The sequence below is a fragment of the Myotis daubentonii genome, chromosome 2, assembly GCF_963259705.1.
Source record: "Myotis daubentonii chromosome 2, mMyoDau2.1, whole genome shotgun sequence".
In the NCBI taxonomy this organism is placed as follows: domain Eukaryota; kingdom Metazoa; phylum Chordata; class Mammalia; order Chiroptera; family Vespertilionidae; genus Myotis; species Myotis daubentonii.
In genome coordinates, this window is record NC_081841.1 from 209,205,497 (window position 1) to 209,223,349 (window position 17,853).

General features: G+C 37.4%; 1 protein-coding gene across 2 annotated transcripts in view; it reads right to left on the reverse strand.

The window, feature by feature from the left end:
- The window catches only part of MSR1 (macrophage scavenger receptor 1), a 69,119-nt gene extending 61,331 nt beyond the window's left edge, over nucleotides 1-7,788 (reverse strand). The window contains exons 1-2 of one of the 2 annotated variants that reach the window (XM_059685555.1): nucleotides 7,636-7,788; nucleotides 882-988 (exon numbers count right to left, since the gene is read on the reverse strand). In XM_059685555.1, the coding sequence (XP_059541538.1) occupies nucleotides 882-988; nucleotides 7,636-7,739 (211 nt within the window). In that variant the 5' untranslated portion in view covers nucleotides 7,740-7,788. The remainder of the gene's footprint in view (nucleotides 1-881; nucleotides 989-7,635) is intronic. The other variant, XM_059685556.1, reaches the window with a different exon arrangement.
- Nucleotides 7,789-17,853: the final 10,065 nt, after the last annotated feature.

A 17,853-nucleotide genomic window follows, 5' to 3' on the forward strand; every position in this document is an offset into this window, starting at 1 on the left:
TGTGTGATTAATCACTATGCTTTAATTATGTTCAATTTGTAACAATGAAAATACACCCTGCATATTAGATATTTACATTATGATTCAGAACAGTAGCAAAATTACAGTTATGAAGTAGCAACGAAAATAATTTTATGGTTGGGGGTCACCACAACATGAGGAACTGTATTAAAGGGTCGCGGCATTAGGAAGGTTGAGAACCACTGCACTAGAAGCTAGAAAGAGGCAAGAAAGTATTTTTATTCTGAGCCTCAAGCCTTCAAAGGGCCTATGGCCTTGTGGAGATCTTGACTTAGACTTTTGGCCTTTGGAGGTGTCAGAGAATAAATGTCTTGTTGTTTTAAGGCACCTACTTTGTGGTAACTTGTTACAGCAGCCACAAGAAACTGATACAAGTACCAACCACCTATGAGTTTCTTTTTTAATTTATCTTTATCGTTGAAAGTTATAAAGATGTACCCTTTTTCTCCCCATTGACCCTTCTAGCTCATCCCCTCCCTGCACCCCAGGCCTTCACCACCCTATTGCCTGTGTCCATTGGTTATGCATATATGCATATAAATTCTTTGGTTAATCTCTTCTCACCCACCCCACCTTCCCTCATGGTGCTACAATCACAGACCTCTCCAGGACCTAGTCCAGTGGCTGGGAAATCAGATAACTCAATCAATCTTGTAGATTAATTTAATCTATTATAATGTTTCCTGACTTCAATTTAAATTTATTTTGTATTCTCTCTCAAGACAGGGAGAGACCTACTTATCCAATAAGTCTTATTTTAACATTCACACATATTTAAGGTAGGTTACAAGACTAATTTTACATAGTGTCAATAACTCGAAGGACAACCTCCCCGGGCATCCCACCCATCCTCTACTTACTGAGAGGTAACAAAGCTGTCACTGATCGAGCATCAAACTTCACAGATTCTGAACAGCTGTCAGTGTCCCCATCTTGATCGGGAAAGCTATCCCACCGTGCCATACCTCTGTCAAACACATGGAAAAACATTAATTACATACAAAATGGTTAGGACCCTTTGGCATAATGTTTCCAACTGAATTTTAGAATTAAAATTCAATTTGAGCAAGAAAATACAATTAAATTTACATATCTAATATATATATATTATACCTACCCATAAGTTTTAATTGTAACAGTAAGACAAACTCGCACAGGACCTACTCATGTATCTTTCATCTGTGTTTATAGGTGTGTGTCTTTTGAGAGTGAGAGGTAGCTTTTCTTTTCTAGCTAAAACAATATTTTTTCCAAGTGACAGAAAACAGTAGTTTAGCTGAAAAGAACAACAAAAAATCCCTTAGAAAAAATAGTTGTGCAAAATTTTAAGCAAATATTTCCTGTGGTCTTTCATCAGAACCTGATGAGCCAGTTTTTCTTTTGCCAAGGCATCTGTTTACCACTTTGGGCAGAAAAAAAAATCTAATCACTAGATTATGAATTACAGAAAAACTTAGTTTTGTTTTTGTTTTGTTTTTTCTTTTCTTACTTGTATTTATTTACTTATTTTTCAGGACTCCTCATTATATACATTGGAAGTATCATAAATATGTCCTTGTACCTTTTTTTTTTTAATTATTGATTTCAGAGAGAGGGCAAGGGAGAGGAACAGAGAGATAGAAACACTGATGCCATGACTTTCTGGTTCATGGGCCTACGCTTAACCACCGAGCCACACTGGCAGGGCTATCCTTGTACCATTTAAAGTACAATCCATATTCTATGATACAATCTGTGCCTATGTATCTTGAAGATGCTTCAGAATCATTTTAAAGGCTTGATTAAAAACAGATTGATGGGCTTTACCCCCAGAGTTTCCAATGTTTGTGGTGGAGGAGTTAAGAATTTGCAAATCCAACTAATTCTCTCTAGTAATGCTGCAGCTCGCAATCTGAGGATCACGTTTTAAAAACATTTTCCATGAAAATAAATTATACTACTTTTTCTTGGAAACAGTTCAGTTCATTTGATTGATAAATTTAGAATATAAAGTATTCTTAATAAATATTTGTTGAATAAATGATCTGATTTGTGTTTGGTCAGGTATTAGTCTCATATATTAGTTTTGTTTTTATTTTTTCAACAAGATAGAAGTTTGGAGACAGGGGAGCCAAAAAAGTGGGCTTCTGCTGATAGAGAATTTCTTGGTAAATAGGTTTGACCTTAATTCAGATTTTTTTCCTATTCTACACTCTTATTCTTTTTATGGCTTCCTTAAACATGAAGGAAATGTTAGGGCTGGGTGACTGTGGTGCACTATGAAGGCACTGCCAATCACCTGTTCCTAACAAGCATCACTTTCCTCTTGTCAGCCCACCTGGCATCTAGCTATGGCTATATCCCATTGTAGCTCTCAAGAGAACGTTACTAACATTTTGGTTGGGACAATTTTTTTTTTTTAAAGGACGGTCTTAGTTGTATTTTAAAGGGGGGAAAAATGTAGCAAGTCCAGAAAGATAATACAGTGACCTAATTTTGGCCTCAATGAGTCAAAATGAATGTTATTTTTTATCCATATACTTGCTCAGAATTCCCACATGTATGTTTTCATAAATTTGCAATTTAGAACCTACAGGTCTGTTTTGGTTTAAAGAACTTTTATTGGGAGAAAGAAAGAATTCTTTTTTTTTCTCCCTTTCTTTTTAAAGGTGGATCTGGAATGCTAGATGCTCCATCATTTTACATATATATAGTAAGTATTGGGATATTTTTCAATCAATAACTTTAAGATGGAAATACCTATTCCTTCATGTAGGCTAGTCCAACAAATTACTATTATGTACCATTACCTCACATACTGTGCAAGTCACTAGACAGCCAAGATCAACGTGTATAGAACACCAAGCACCAAAGATCTTATGCACCAATATAAAAGACTAAAATATGTAAATTATCACCAGATAAATTATATATATATATATATATATATATATATATATATATATATCCAGCTCTGATCTTATTTCTGATCCAGCTCAGAATCATTTCTTTAAATAATACAATTAGCTACAACAGTGCGTTTTCCACATCAACCTAATTTTTATTTTTCCCAGATTTATTGGTATTGGCATATATCTATTTATATCATCTGTTTATTATAATCATTTATTTCTATTTTTATGCAGAGAGACACACAGGGTAAAGTCAAATGTAAAGGTAAATAGAGATGCTAGCCAAGCAGTCACGTCAACCAGAGGTCAGGGTCTATTCTAGTTCACTCTCATCCACCAGACCCATATCTGATTGCACGGCAACTCCTGACTTCCTCCTCCATTCCTTCCACTCTATTCCAGTTTTGTGTTTTTTTCCCCATTTCAGCTCATTTTTCTCTACCACAGCTAGGCTCTTTGAGTAGTAGAAATGGAGTTGGCAATAAATGGGGAGAATCCAAGAGATACTTAAAAAGAGAAGGAAATTAAGACTTGATGAGCAAGCATCAAAATATAGTACTTTAACAAATACTAGGAGAAAAAAAACAAACAGAAAATATGTTTCAGGAAAAAATGGAGAACATAATATGGAGAACATAAACTTGAGAACAAACATATTTAATGAGCAAGTAAAGGAAGAAGAATCAGCATTAAAGGTAAGGAAGAACTTTTGACACTATGCTAGAAGAAAGCCGGGTCAAGGAATAGGACAAAGAACTCCAAAGCATGCAAGGACATCCAGAGGCTGCTTGCTACATGGAATTTGAGCTGTTTGGCTTGTATGATAAAGAAGCAGATTCTTGAGAAATTAAGAAACAGTAAATGTGTAAAAATGACAGGCCTTGAGTGTGTGAACCAGAAATCTGGTCATGTTCATGCTCTTTTACTGAGAAGGGACACTGAAGATTGCACTGAGATAGTGCATTGAGGGAAGTTTTATTGGCTGTGGCAGGTCTCAGTGCTTGTCCTCTTTCTGTATTAGTCACCCCCTTGATGTTCTCACTAGCCTCACTGCTTCAGATACAAACTTAAAGGCTGGTTGATGACTCTTACACCGATGTCTGTTGTCCAGAACTCTCCTCTTAACTCCAGACCTCATATGCAATGGTCTAACAGCATCACAACTTGGATTTCCTTATGGCCCAAATCTAGGGGTCTTCCTCATCTCATACTCCACATCCAATCTATTGTCACTTTCCCTTCTGCCATCCTGGTTGGAGCCTCATCATCTTTCTCAACTGGTCTCTCAGCTTCATGCTTACTATTTCCATTTTATATACTTATTTATTCTCCATTTACCTGTACAGTGTTCCTCTCACAAAACAAGTCATATCATGTCACTCCACTGTGAACACCTTCCCATCTCACTCAGCTCCCCATTAAAACCTCACTCTCTTAGACAGACTGACATTTCTTGAGTCTCATATGTAAAATTACAACATATCTCTTTTACTTCCTCAAGTCCTTCCTGGCTTAATTTTTGTTTTGGTTTTCAAAAAAATGTTCACTAACTGATATGAAATACATTTTTCTTATTCATAATGTCTATTGTCTGTCTCCTTTCACCCAAGTTAGATCCATGATTCATTTCTTTAGTTCAATGACCAGAAAGTTCCTTACATTTGGTAGAGTCCAATTACGTACATAAATACATTATAAGAAATTTCATAAATTAATGAAAGAATATTTTTTTGCAAGATGACTAGGTTTCATATATAGGGTTATGCCTCAAGCAAAGTTTGTATTTCACTATTGTGAAAATTTTTAAAGTTCTTCTTTTATATACTGGAAAATGAAAAGGTTTTCTCTGAATTGTGTGTAAATAGGAAACTGAAACAAGGCATTTCACCCTCAGAGTTCCCACTTTACCTAAAATGCATCCATTAGATTTACTAGATTACTTCAGTTCTTTACTGCATTATTATTGCAATTTTTAAATAATTTTAAAGAACATACACATATGAAGTTAGCAGCCAGTTAACAATTTACACAATTCAAATGTGCCTTTAAATGTTATTTCCAAGGTTAAGAGAAAAAAGTAACTTGACATAAAGTTACAAGTCCAACCAAATGTCAATGCACTGACAAAGGACTGAAATCTTCTGAGTTTGTATTATCTATTAAAAGCGTGTTCTCATGAGAAGTGAAACACATCTCCTCTGCAATATCAGCTTTTCGTAAAGTGGGTGAAGAGTTTACAGAAGCTACGACAGGAAATCCATGTGAAAGAATTTCAATGTTAACTTGTTTGGAAACACGCCTTTTACGTTTTTCCTTTTGTTTACTTATTATAAAAACACGGTAACAATGTTTGAGGTAAACTGGGGGAAAGTTTCTATCATCCTTTGTCCTAATATAAAAAAAATATACTTTCATACTTTCATGTAAAATTTGAGTCTTTTATATAAAATATCCATGTTACTTAGTTGATTCATAATGACATTATCATTTGGTCTTATATATTTCCCTTAACATCAAATCAATATTTTATATTTCAAATAATTTTTAATTTATAATTATGGGCTACATGATAACTCTTTAAATATATGAATCTTATTTATATAGTCATTTTTCTATAATGTAATTATTTTTAATTTTTCCCTTCTCCTTTGGAGGACAATATTTACTAATATAGATAATGTAAATATTTTCATAATATCTGTCTTCTTTTGAAATGTTGTTTTAAGATAATTCCCTATATGATAAAACTACCAGTTAGCAGAAAAACTATTTTAAACTTCTTGGTATCTACTGCCTAACTGCTCTTTTTAAAGATCATACAAATTTACAAAGATTACAGTCAAATATGAGTATGACAATATTAAGACAAATTCACCACTAGTCAGCAATAATATTTACTTTAGAATCATTTTGACTTTGATAAGAGTTAATACCTCACAGGTGGCTTTTATTTGTATTTTTTGTTATTAGTTTGTAAGAGATATTTCCATGTAACTATTTTTCTTCTTGGGTTTTGTTTATTCATATCAATTGCTTATACATCCTCAGGAGATCTTTATATAGATATGAATAAACTCTTTATATGCAATATATATTTTATGCAGACTTACTTCTTTTTTTTCCCTTTATTGAATAAGATATTACAAATGTGTCCTTATCCCCCCAATGTTCCCTCATCCCTATTTAGATTTGTCATCAAACTCTTAAGGTTAACTTTATCCTTAAGATTTGGGGTAAATAATAACTTTGTAACTTTTATTATTAAAAAAAACTTTGATTTTGCATAAAAAGTTTAAAAAATGTGTATAAAATGAAAATAACTAACATATTTGAGAAACCAATTGTTCTACACTTAAGAAATGTGTTCATAGAAGGGATTAAGGTAAGAAATGGACATAACTATATTGTGCCGGGTACTACTGAAGTTCATCCTTGGTAGTGAAGGAAAAATAGCATCATTTTTTTAGTATAAAGTCTAGGATTCAATATAGGTTGTGCAATTTCTGAACTATGTGACCTTTGACAAATATTTTAATTTATTTTATTGCAGTTTCTATATATATGTAAAATATGATTGTAATTTTAATTTAAAGATTTATTGTGAAGACTTAAAATAATTTTTGTAAATTGCCTGGTACACAGACAACCATAAAAAAATGAATCACCTTTATTTTAAAATAACAATTCCTTTTTATCTGTACCTTTTCTATTTTATCCTCACAGCAGCTCCATTAGTTATAGAGCAGTATTGTCTCCATTTTACAAGGCTAGAAAGCCAAGACCTAAAAGGTTTGAATAACTAGTTAATGTTGTAGAACTAAGGAGTGAGGAAGCTTAGATTTGTGTGTACTTCCAGAAAATCAGCTTTCTAACTATTGCATAAAGCATTTATAATCTCAGTTCTATAACTTTTTTTTTTTATCTCAGAACACTAATCCCTATTTTATGCTGTGTAAATCTTACCCATTCTTTAAGATGAATCTAAATTCTAACAAATTCATGAACATTGTTTTTAATAGTCCTGTCTCTCTTTGAAGTAATTCTGGCCTCTCCTATATTTCCAAAGTAGTTGTCTGTACACTTTCACACTAGTCAAGGTACCCAAATTATATGTTTTTATATCATATTATATTAATTTAATCATATTATATTAAGGTGCTCAAGTTAAATAATAAAATTCCTGAAGATAGTAACTGTATTTTATATTTTGAGTTTATATTTCCCTATGACTAGTCCAGAGAAGTGCATAGATAGATACACAACCAACAGTTCTTACATTATCATGTAAAGCTAATAAAAGATATTAAATTAAAGCCACAAGTATAATGTGAAAATTAAGGAAATGTTTCTAATTAAAGAATTTAACCATATTTTGAATAAAGCCAATATTTTTCAACAAAATATACAGTTATATGCTCAAAATTTCTTACCAGTTTAACCTGCAATGTATTTAGTATATTTTATGTATATCTCTATGTACACACATATAGTTTCCATTTATAAAACACCTGGAACAAATTTCTATTTTTTATCATTGAAACAACCAAACCAAATTATTAGTGCTACAATAAAAAATCTACTAGAAATGAATAATTTTGTATATATATATATATATATATATATATATATATATATATAGCTCACACATCCTATACACACACCCAGACACAGAGGAGACACATATACTTAATAGAATTTTGGAAAAACATTAAAATAAACTTACTTTACTGTTTGTCCTAAGGACAGCTGAACTGATTTATCCACTTCCCACTTTTTACAATTGAAATGTAAAATCTTTATCACATAGTATTTCAGCATCTGATACATGAAGAAGGGAAATGACACACTGAGTGTTGAAAATCTTTCTTAACAATGCATTTCAATCATACTCTCACCAAAGTACAAGTTTGCAAAATCTAAATCTGTCTTCCCATCTAGGACATTACAAAAGAAAAAGAGAAGTAAGATGAAAAAGAAACAGGGGTTATTATAACAAGGAATAGAATATATGGAAGATTAATTTTCCCTTTTTATGATGTGTATGCCTTCTATAAATTCCTATTCTCTATTATCTTCTACTAGAGGCCCAGTGCACGCACGAATTCGTGCATCAGTGGGATCCCTCGGCCTGGCCTGTGGGATTGAGCCGAAACTGGCTCTCTGACATCCCCCAAGGGGTCCCAGATTGTGAGAGGGCGCAGGCCAGGTCAAGGGACCCCATGGGGGAAAATCAAGGTGGGGAGGGACGCAGGAGGTTGGCCAGCCAGGTTGGGACCGCGGGAGGGTTTCAGGACATGTCCGGCCCATCTCACTCAGTCCCGATTGGCTGGACTCCAGCAGCAAGCTAAACTACCAGTCGGGGTGTCTGCCTCCTGGTGGTCAGTGAACGTTATAGTGACTGGTAGACTGTCTGCTCCCTGGTGGTCAGTGAACGTCATAACAACTGGTCAACCAGTCGACTATCTGGCCCCTAGTGGTCAGTGCATGTCATAGTGAGCAGCTGAGTGGCCTTAGTATATCATTAGCATATTAAGCTTTGATTGGTTGAAGAATGACCGGATGACCAGACACTTAGCATATTAGGCTTTTATTATATAGGATTCTCATCATATCCTCTTTCATACAATGTAAGTTTGATGAAAAATTCCATGTTTAAGTGATTTATTTTTCTTTTTTTAAATATATATATTTTTATTGATTTCAGAAGGGAAGGGAGAGTGAGAGAGAGTTAGAAATATCAATGAGAGAGTCATTGATTGGCTGCCTCCTGCACAACCCACACTGGGGATCAAGCCCACAACCCAGGCATGTGCCCTGACCAGGAATCAAACCATGACCTCGTGGTTCATAGGTCGACGCTCAACCAGAGTCATGGGGGCTGGGCAAGTGATTTGTTTTTCTTAACCTTTCCCACCCCTACATCCTTATCTCCTGCTTCAAACACAAAACACATGAGGAAAGGAAACAGATACTAAGTAAAAGTAATAATATAACAATGCTCACTTTGGCTCTGTTTATACTGATGTTGGCATTATCTACAGATCTCTTTTGAGCACCTAACCAATTATTTATTTTCCTAGAAGAAGAGAGCAGGAAAGGGGGTCTCAAGCATTGAGTCAGAGGAAAGAAATGTCCTTCACCTTCTACGACCCTGTCTGAGTTTGCAGTTTTCATCTCATTTGCTTGATCACATTTAAGAAGTTCCAGTGTGACAAACATAAAAGGCATACATTACATTAATGAAGCTAATTTTTAGATCTAATTCTTCTGGGGAAAGGTGTTCAGTTTATATTCCATAGGCACTTTTTAGTGCTCTAAACAGGGAGAGATCTTATTTTCTACCACAAATGGCCAAAATAATCTTGCCATGCCCTTGAGTACCACAGAACACTATCTTCTCCAAAGACAATATGCCTGCAAGAAAGAATGCAGGAACAGTGCACTGTACTTGAGAAAGTAACAGTATCACACAGCCATTCTTATTTTTTCTAAGATTAGATAATATTTCAATTGCTTCCTTTTTTATTTTTTATTTCTTTGGCTAATCCCTACCCGAGGATATTTTTCCATTGATCTTTTAGAGAGAGTGAAGAGAGAGGGAAAGACAGAGAGAAACATCGATGTGAGAGAAACACATTGATTGGTTGCCTCCTGCACGCACCCCAGCCAGGGCCCAGGCCAGGGAGGAGCCTGCAACCAAGGTATATGCCCTTGATTGGAACAAACGCAGGAACCTGCATCCATAGGCTGACACCCTATCCACTGAGCAAAACCGGCTAGGGCCTTTTTCATTGATTTTATTGGGATGACACTGATTAACAAAACCATACAGGTTTCAAGTGTACAACTTGATAAAATATCATCTGCGTACTGCATCATGCACCCCCCAAGCAAAGAGTCTTTTTGTCCCATTCCCCCCACTTTGCCCACCTCCACCTACTCCCGCCCCCCATTTTCCTCTGGCTGTCATCAAACTGTTGTGTTTATGTGGTATGTATATATATTTTCTTAATCCTTTAACTTTCTTTCATCCAGTCCCCCAAACTCTCTTCCCTCTGACAGCTGTCAGTCTGTCCCATGTATCCATGTCTCTGTCTCTGTTTTTTGTTTTGTTTTGTTTAGTTTTGTTTTCAAATCCACCTGGCATTTTAATAGTAAATTCTTTTAAAAAATATTTGCCGAATTCCCATGAACCACATAGTAAGTTTGCCTGTAGTTTTGTTTATCTTTACAACAATTTTGAGAGAGAATCATTGATCGCCTGCCTCCTGCACGCCTCACACTGGGGATGAAAGCCGCAACCTGGGCATGAGCCCTGACTGGGAATTGAACCGTATCCTTCTGGTTAAGAGGTCAATGCTCAACCACCGAGCCATGCCAGCCTGGCTACAACAATTTTTTGAGATAGGTACTATTAGTGTCCTCATTTTATTAATGAGGAAAATGAGGCTCAGCGTTTAAATGGTTTGCCCTTGTAAATTGTTGGGCCAGAATTCAAATCCAAACATTTAACTTCAGGTCCCATACACTTTTTTCTTCTTTTTAAAAGTTAAATTTATAGGGTGACATTGGTTAATAAAATTATAAAGGTTTCAAGTGGAAGGCTAATAGTAATAATAACAGAGACACTGAGGTAAGCTGTGAGAGAGGTCTAGCCACGTAGCTTCAGACAAGAAGTAGGGTCACTGAGGTGGATCAAGGCTGACCTGCAGATAGGCTATTGGGCTATTCCTTAACCACACTAAGTTTATCATGAAATTCTTAGTGAGGAGCAACTTACACTAACATCAAACTCACTCTATTTCCTTTATAATTATTTGTGTATAAATCTTATTTTAGATGTACATATAAAATATGAACCCTTTTGGGTCTTTAAAAAAATCTGGAATTTGAAAAACCTAAAACTTGAATACCCCTGTCAACACTTCATTATTAAAAAAGTCAGACTGGGACTAGTAAGCTAAGGCACCAACTTTCCAAACTTCTAGCCTAATGAGGTTTAATTTTGTCAGAGTATGCTGGGGTCCAACCCCAGCGGGTCCAGGGGTCCCCAAAGGTGTGGACGGAGTCGGCGAAGAAGGAATGACACGGAGGCAGCGTTCAGTTGATCAGCAACCTAGCCAGGATCTCTAGCCCGGATCTCCAGCCAAGTTCTGGTCTGGATCTCCAGAGAGGTTCTGCTTCGGATTTCCAGCGAGGTTCTGTAGCCATGTTCCCTCGCTAGGTTCTCCAGCCAGGTTCTGTCCAGGCTCTCCAGTCAGGTTCAGTGTCCAGGTTCCAGTCAGGTTCTCCTGCCAATCTCTGTAGTCAGGTTCAGTCCAGGATCCCTTGCCATGTTCTCCCGCTAGACTCTGTCTCTAGGCTCTGAGGCCAGTCCCTCTCCAGGATCCTCTGGCATGCTCTCTCCAGCGAAGTTCTTCTGTCTCTAGAGAACGTGCTGTGTAGGTTCTGTGCCTAGGCTCTGTCTCTCTTGGTCCTGTCTTCCAAGCCCTGTGTCCTTGGTTCTGTGTTCTGAGTTCTGAGTGTTTCTGTCTTGTTACAACTGTATTTATACCAGTTGATTCAATCCTATCAATCTCTATTACAAAGGTTAGGGCGTTTCTTATCTCCATTCCAGGGAGAAAAGATTATGTAGTTTAAGCATGATTGTTTGTAGTTAAAGGGATTAATTACCCGCCTGGCACTTAGTTGAGGGGTTTTATTCCCTCCCTAACTTCAGGGGAAAATCCCTACCTGGGGATTCAACCTTTCTCGGAGAGGTGACTTTGGTTAAAACACAGCACCAAGAAGGTGAGCAAACATATTAAGAACCGTATGCCAAATATGCCAGGTCCCTTGAAACAGCAAGGATGGACCGGCTCCCGGCAAGAGTAGGCTATATTTCTAGCATGTCTCTGTAATGTTGTTATGTGTATATCTTTCTTTTCACCATGCTAACCACTTCTGTTTGATTACTTCCACATTCTTCAAAAATGAAATTATGCATTTAAAAAGCCCCATCTCTCTCTTTATGTGTGTGTGTATGTGTGTGTAAAAGTAATACATAATGTATTATATTATATATTACATGGTATTCTCCATTAGGTTTTTCTATATGTAAGATACCTTATTATGAAACCATGTAGAAAATATATTCAAGTCAACTTAATGATCAATTGGAAGAACAGAGGGAATGTCTAAGGAGTTGGAAGTTTGTATTAATTGTTTCATTTGATTTCACAGAAAATTTGCCAGGTCATCTTTCTGACTAAGATATTGAGGCTTAGAGATATTAAGCAAACTTGGCAAGAGTAGAGTTATGAGTCATCAGACCTAATATTCAAACCCAGTTAAGTCTGATTTCAAATCTTGGAAAAATATACATTTTTCTCAATCTAATATCAGTGTATGCATTATTAGAGGGTCTCTATCAGAAATGTTATATTGAAAACAAACTACAAACATGGACATATTCCAGATCATCGGGATAGTGGCTTTACAATCAGTTACTGCCATGGGATTCCAATGACTTTGTTTCTGTTGCCTGTGGACATATGTGTCTAGAGTGAAGGCTATATAACATTATCCCCGGTGTTCAGATAAAGTTTTACAATCAAAGAGAGAAATAGATTAGAAGAACTGACTAAGGTCTCATAGGGCTCATTGTGGTAAGTCATGCATTCTGAACTCAAAGGAAGATATATTTTATACTCATTAAGAGATACTTTTGTATGCCCCAAAATGCAACAGGTCATTAGTTATCCTATATAATAAAAGCCTAATATGCTAAGTGTCTAGTCATCTGTTCAACCAATTAAAGTGTAATATGCTAATGATATGCTAAGGCCACTCAACCGCTCCCTATGACATGCACTGACCACCAGAGGGCACACAGTTGACCGGTCAACCAGTCACTATGATGTGCACTGACCACAGGGGGCAGACATTATGACCTGTAAGTTAGCTTGCTGTTGGGGTCCGGCCAATCGGGACTGAGTGAGACGGGCCAGACACTCCCTGGAGCCCTACCAAGGTCCCTGGCCAACCTCCCGCGTCCCTCACCGGCCCAAATCATGCACCAGCGGGATCCCTCAGCCTGGCCTGAGTCCTCTCGCAATCTGGGGTCCCATGGGGCATGTTGGAGAGCTGGTTTCAGTCCAATCCCGTAGGCCAGGTCGAGGGACCCCACTGGTGCACGAATTCATGCACCGGGCCTCTAGTAAGGTATATGATACCAAGTATTTATGTGACAAATTTGTAAAGATAATATTTTTTCATACTATGAATTCAAAGCAATATTTAGATAGTGAGTTAAACATTTTAATAATGTTGCAACAGACACATCTCTATGTGAATATAAAGCACTATGTAACTATCAAAACATACCTCATTAAAATTTATATTGAAAAATTGCATCCTAGCAGAGCTTTTGTTTGATGAACCTAAATAGAAAAAGAGAAAAATCTTGATGTTATCTGTAACATTTTACATAACCTTATATGAATAGAAGTTTCCTACACAAATATTATTGAAGTTAAAATACAGAGAAAGACTTAGTATCAGAACTAAGCAGTATCGTCCACCAAGCCTATCAAAAATGTTTTGGTTCACCCACAAAATCATAAATTGATATTGTTAAAGGTTTAGTACTTTTGTAGGATTTTAAAATTTACTTTATACATGCATTATACTTCAAAAGTTGGTTAAAAACTATAGACTTATGGAATCTAGGTCTAAATTTATGTTTCTATGTTGCAATGTAAAATTACATTAAAATATCAGTACTCAGTGGAGTGGAAGGACCAATGTACTTGTTTACTTTTCCAATGCACTTCAGCAGATTGTCAGTTTTTAGAAGAAAGTGCATGGAGGACTTTTATCCAGCTCCAACATCTAAAGAGCTTGGAAGTCATCATTCTTGTCTCTAACAAGAAAAATTAGTTGAACAAACTAAAAATTAATCATTTTTCTTGGAGCCATTAAAGAGAACTGAGGTCCAGGGCAAAGTACCACCCAAATTCAGAAAGGAGACCAGAGACCCAGAGCTGATGTTAACTTACCTGGAGCAGAAGTCTTGAAAAGGAGCATAAACTGGTGAGAAAACTTAAATGGTCACCTGGCTGAATTGCTGGAGGCTGAGTGAGGACTAGTGTGTGAAGTGGGAGACTCCTAAGGGCTTTAGTCTTAGGGGCATCCCCACACTTTCATGGGCTTTATCTCTAAAAATCTCACCAGGTATTTACAGTGAGGAGCCAAAAAAAAAACAAACCAAAAAAAAAAAAAAAATCACTGGGTGCCTCTGGTACAGGGAGCAGAAAAGTAACCATGTTTTAAAATTGAATTTATTAGAGTACATTGAATAATAAAATTATATAGATTTCAAGTGTACAATTCTATAGTACATCATCTGTCTATTTACTCTCTTCTACCTGACCTACCCTCCTATACCTTTGGTAATCCTCATACTATGTCTATGAGTTTTTTTGTGGGTTTTTATTGCTTAACTAGAGGCCTGGTGCATGAAATTTATGCATGGGGGGGGGATGTCCTCATCCCAGCCTGTACCCTCTCTAATCTTGGACCTCTCAGGGGATATCCAACTGCCAGTTTAGGCCCAATCCCACAGGCAGTTGAACATTTCTCTCACAATCTGGGACTGCTGGCTCCCAACCTCATGCCTGCCTGTCTGCCTGATCACCCCCTACCACTCCCCTGCCAGCCTGATCGACACCTAACTGCCCTCCCCTGACAGCCTGGTCACCCCTAACTGCTCTCCCTTGCTAGCCTGGTCTCCCCTAACTGCCCTCCTCTGCAGGACTGGTCCCCCCAACTGCCCTCCCCTGTAGGCCTTGTCCCCCCCAGCTGCTCTCCCCTGCTGGCCTGGTTTCCCCTAACTGCCCTCCCCTACAGGACTGGTCCCCCCCAACTGCCCTCCCCTGATAGCCATCTTGTGGTGGCCATCTTTGAGCATATGAGGGCGGCCATCTTGTGCGAGGGTATGATGGTCAATTTGCATATTACCTCTTTATTATATAGGATTCCTTCACTTGTTTCACCCAGTCCCAGCTCTCTCCTCTGACAGCTGTCAATCTGTTCTCTATATTAAGAATTTGTCTCTATTTTGTTCAGATGGTATTTATTCCTCTGACTGGCTTATTTCACTTAGCATAATACCCTCTAGGTCTATCCATGCTACAAAAAAAGGTAAGATTTCTTTTTTTATGGCTGAGTAGTATTCCATTGTGTAAATGTAGAACAGATTTTTTTTTATCCAGTCATCTGCACTAATAAAAGAGAAAGATGCAAACTGCCCATACCTTCGCGATGCCCACCAGCCAATCAGGAGTGAGTATGCAAATTAACCTCATTGCCTCCATGGAGACTGACAGCAGGGAGGAGGCAGCTCCTAGCACTGCATGGCCTGCTTGGCTATTGCCGTGGTGACCCGGGAGCAGGCAAGCACAGCCCACAGGCAGCTCCCAGCACGGCCTGCTTGGCCATTGCTGCACTGACCGGGGAGCAGGCAAGCCCAGCCTGCAGGCAGCTACCAAAACAGCCTGCTTGGCTGTTACCTCGGCGACCCAGGAGCAGGCAAGCATGCCCACAGGCAGCTTTCAACACAGCTTGATTGGCTGTCATCACGGCGACCCAGGAGCAGGGAAGCGCAGCCCGCAGGCAGCTCCCAGGCAGGCAGCTCCCAGCATGGCCTGCTTGGCAGCCACTGCGGTGTGGAGCAGGCAGGCCCCGCAGAGAGCAGAGAACCATGGGGAGCGGCCCTAAGCCATCAGTAGGACATCCCCTTAGGGCTCCCAGATTGGAGAGGGTGCAGGTCAGGCTGAGGGACACACACACACACACACACGAATTTCACGCACTGGGCCTCTAGTCTATTATGACCACTTGGGCTGCTTCCAAATCTTGGCTATTGTAAACAGTCCTGCAATGAACATAGGCATGTATATATGATTTCAAATCAGTGTTTAAGGCTTCAATGCATGTATTTCCAGAAGTGGAATTGTTGGATCATAAGGCAGTTCCATTTTGAATCTTTTGAAGAAAGTCCATACTGTTTTCCATAGTGGCTGCACCAATTTGCATTCCACCAACAATATATCAGGGTTCCCTTTTCTCCACCTCCTCACCAGCATTTGTTATTTGTATATTTATTGATGATAGCCATTCTGATTATACTTGTGAAGTGATATCTCATTGTGTTTTTAATTTGCATTTCTCTGATCATCTTTTCAAATGTCTATTGGCCATTTGTATGTTCTTTTTTTGAGAAGTGTCCATTGAGGTCCTTTGCCCATTTTTTAAATTGGATTGTTTGGGTTGTCTTTTTTTGGGGGGCGGGGGTTGAGTTGTTGGGTTCTTTATAAATTTTGAATATTAACCTCTTATCAGATGTATCATTGGCAAATATGTTTTCCCATTGAGTGGACTGTCTTTTCATTTTGTTGATGGTTTCCTTTGCTGTGCAAAAACTTTTTAGTTAGATATAGTTCCATTTGTTTATTTTTTATTTTGTTTTCCTTGCATGAGCAGATAGCTCAGAAAAATTATTGCTATGAGAAATGTCCAAGATTTTACCATTTATGTTTTCTTCTAATATTTTTTGATTTTGAGTTTTACATTTGTTTTTAACCCATTTTGAATTTATTCTTGTGCATGGTATATACTCATTTATAATAAAAACATTCAGCAAGGTAGGAATAGAGGGAAGATGCCTCAACATAATAAAGACCATATATGACAAATCCACAACCAACATCATAGTCAATGGGCAAACACTGAAAGCATTTTCCTTAAGATCAGGAATAAGACAGGGACATCCACTTTTACCACTCCTATTCAACAGAGTGCTGGGAGTTCTAGCCATAGCAGTCAGTCAAGAAAAATAAATAAAAGGCATCCAAATTGGAAAAGAAAAAGGAAAAGTGTCAGTATATAAAGATTACATGATACTGTACACAAAAATCCTAAAGACCCCACCAAAAACCTAGTAGAGCCCAGCTTGCATGGCTCAGCAGTTGAGTGTTGACCAAAGAACCAGAAGGTCACAATTCGATTCCTGATCAGGGCATATGTCCAGGTTGCAGGCTCAGTACCCAAGTTGTAGGATTGATCCCCAGTGGGGGGCATGCAGGAAGCAGCCATTCAGTGATTCTCTCTCATCACTGATATTTCTGTCTCTCTATTCCTTTCCCTTCTTCTCTCTAAAACACAACAATAAATGAATAAAAATAAATAACCTACTAGAACTGATAAATTTAGTAAAGTAGCAGGAGCCCTAACTGGTTTGGCTCAGCAGATAGAGCATCGGCCTGCAGACTCAAGGGTCCTAGGTTTGATTCCAGTCAAGGGCATGTACCTTGGTAACTCTCTATCCCTCTCCCTTCCTCTCTGTAAAAATCAATAAAATATATTTTTTAAAAGTAGCAGGATACAAATTTAATGTTCAGAAATTGATGGCATTTTTATATACCAATAATGAACTATCAGAAAAAGAAACTAAGAAAATGTCATTTATAATCAAAAAAGGAATAAATTTAATCAAGGAGGTAAAAGACTTACACTCAGAAATTATATGATACTGAAGAAAGAAATTGAGAAAGATGCAAATACGTGAAAGCATATACCATGTTCATGGAAAGGAAGAATTAACATCATTAAAATTTCAATACTACCTAAAGTAATTTATAGAGTCAACTCAATTCCTATCAAAATACCAACAGTGCATTTCACAGAACTAGAACAAATATTCCAAAATTTTATATTTTACATAAAGATCCCAATAGCCTCAGCCATCTTGAAAAAGAATAACAAAGTTGAAATTACCATTCTACCTGATATCAAAAAAATACTACAAGGCTATAGTCATCACAACAGCATGGTGTTGGCATAAAAATAGACATATTGATCAATAAAAGAGAAGAGAGACTCCAGAAATAAACCCACACAC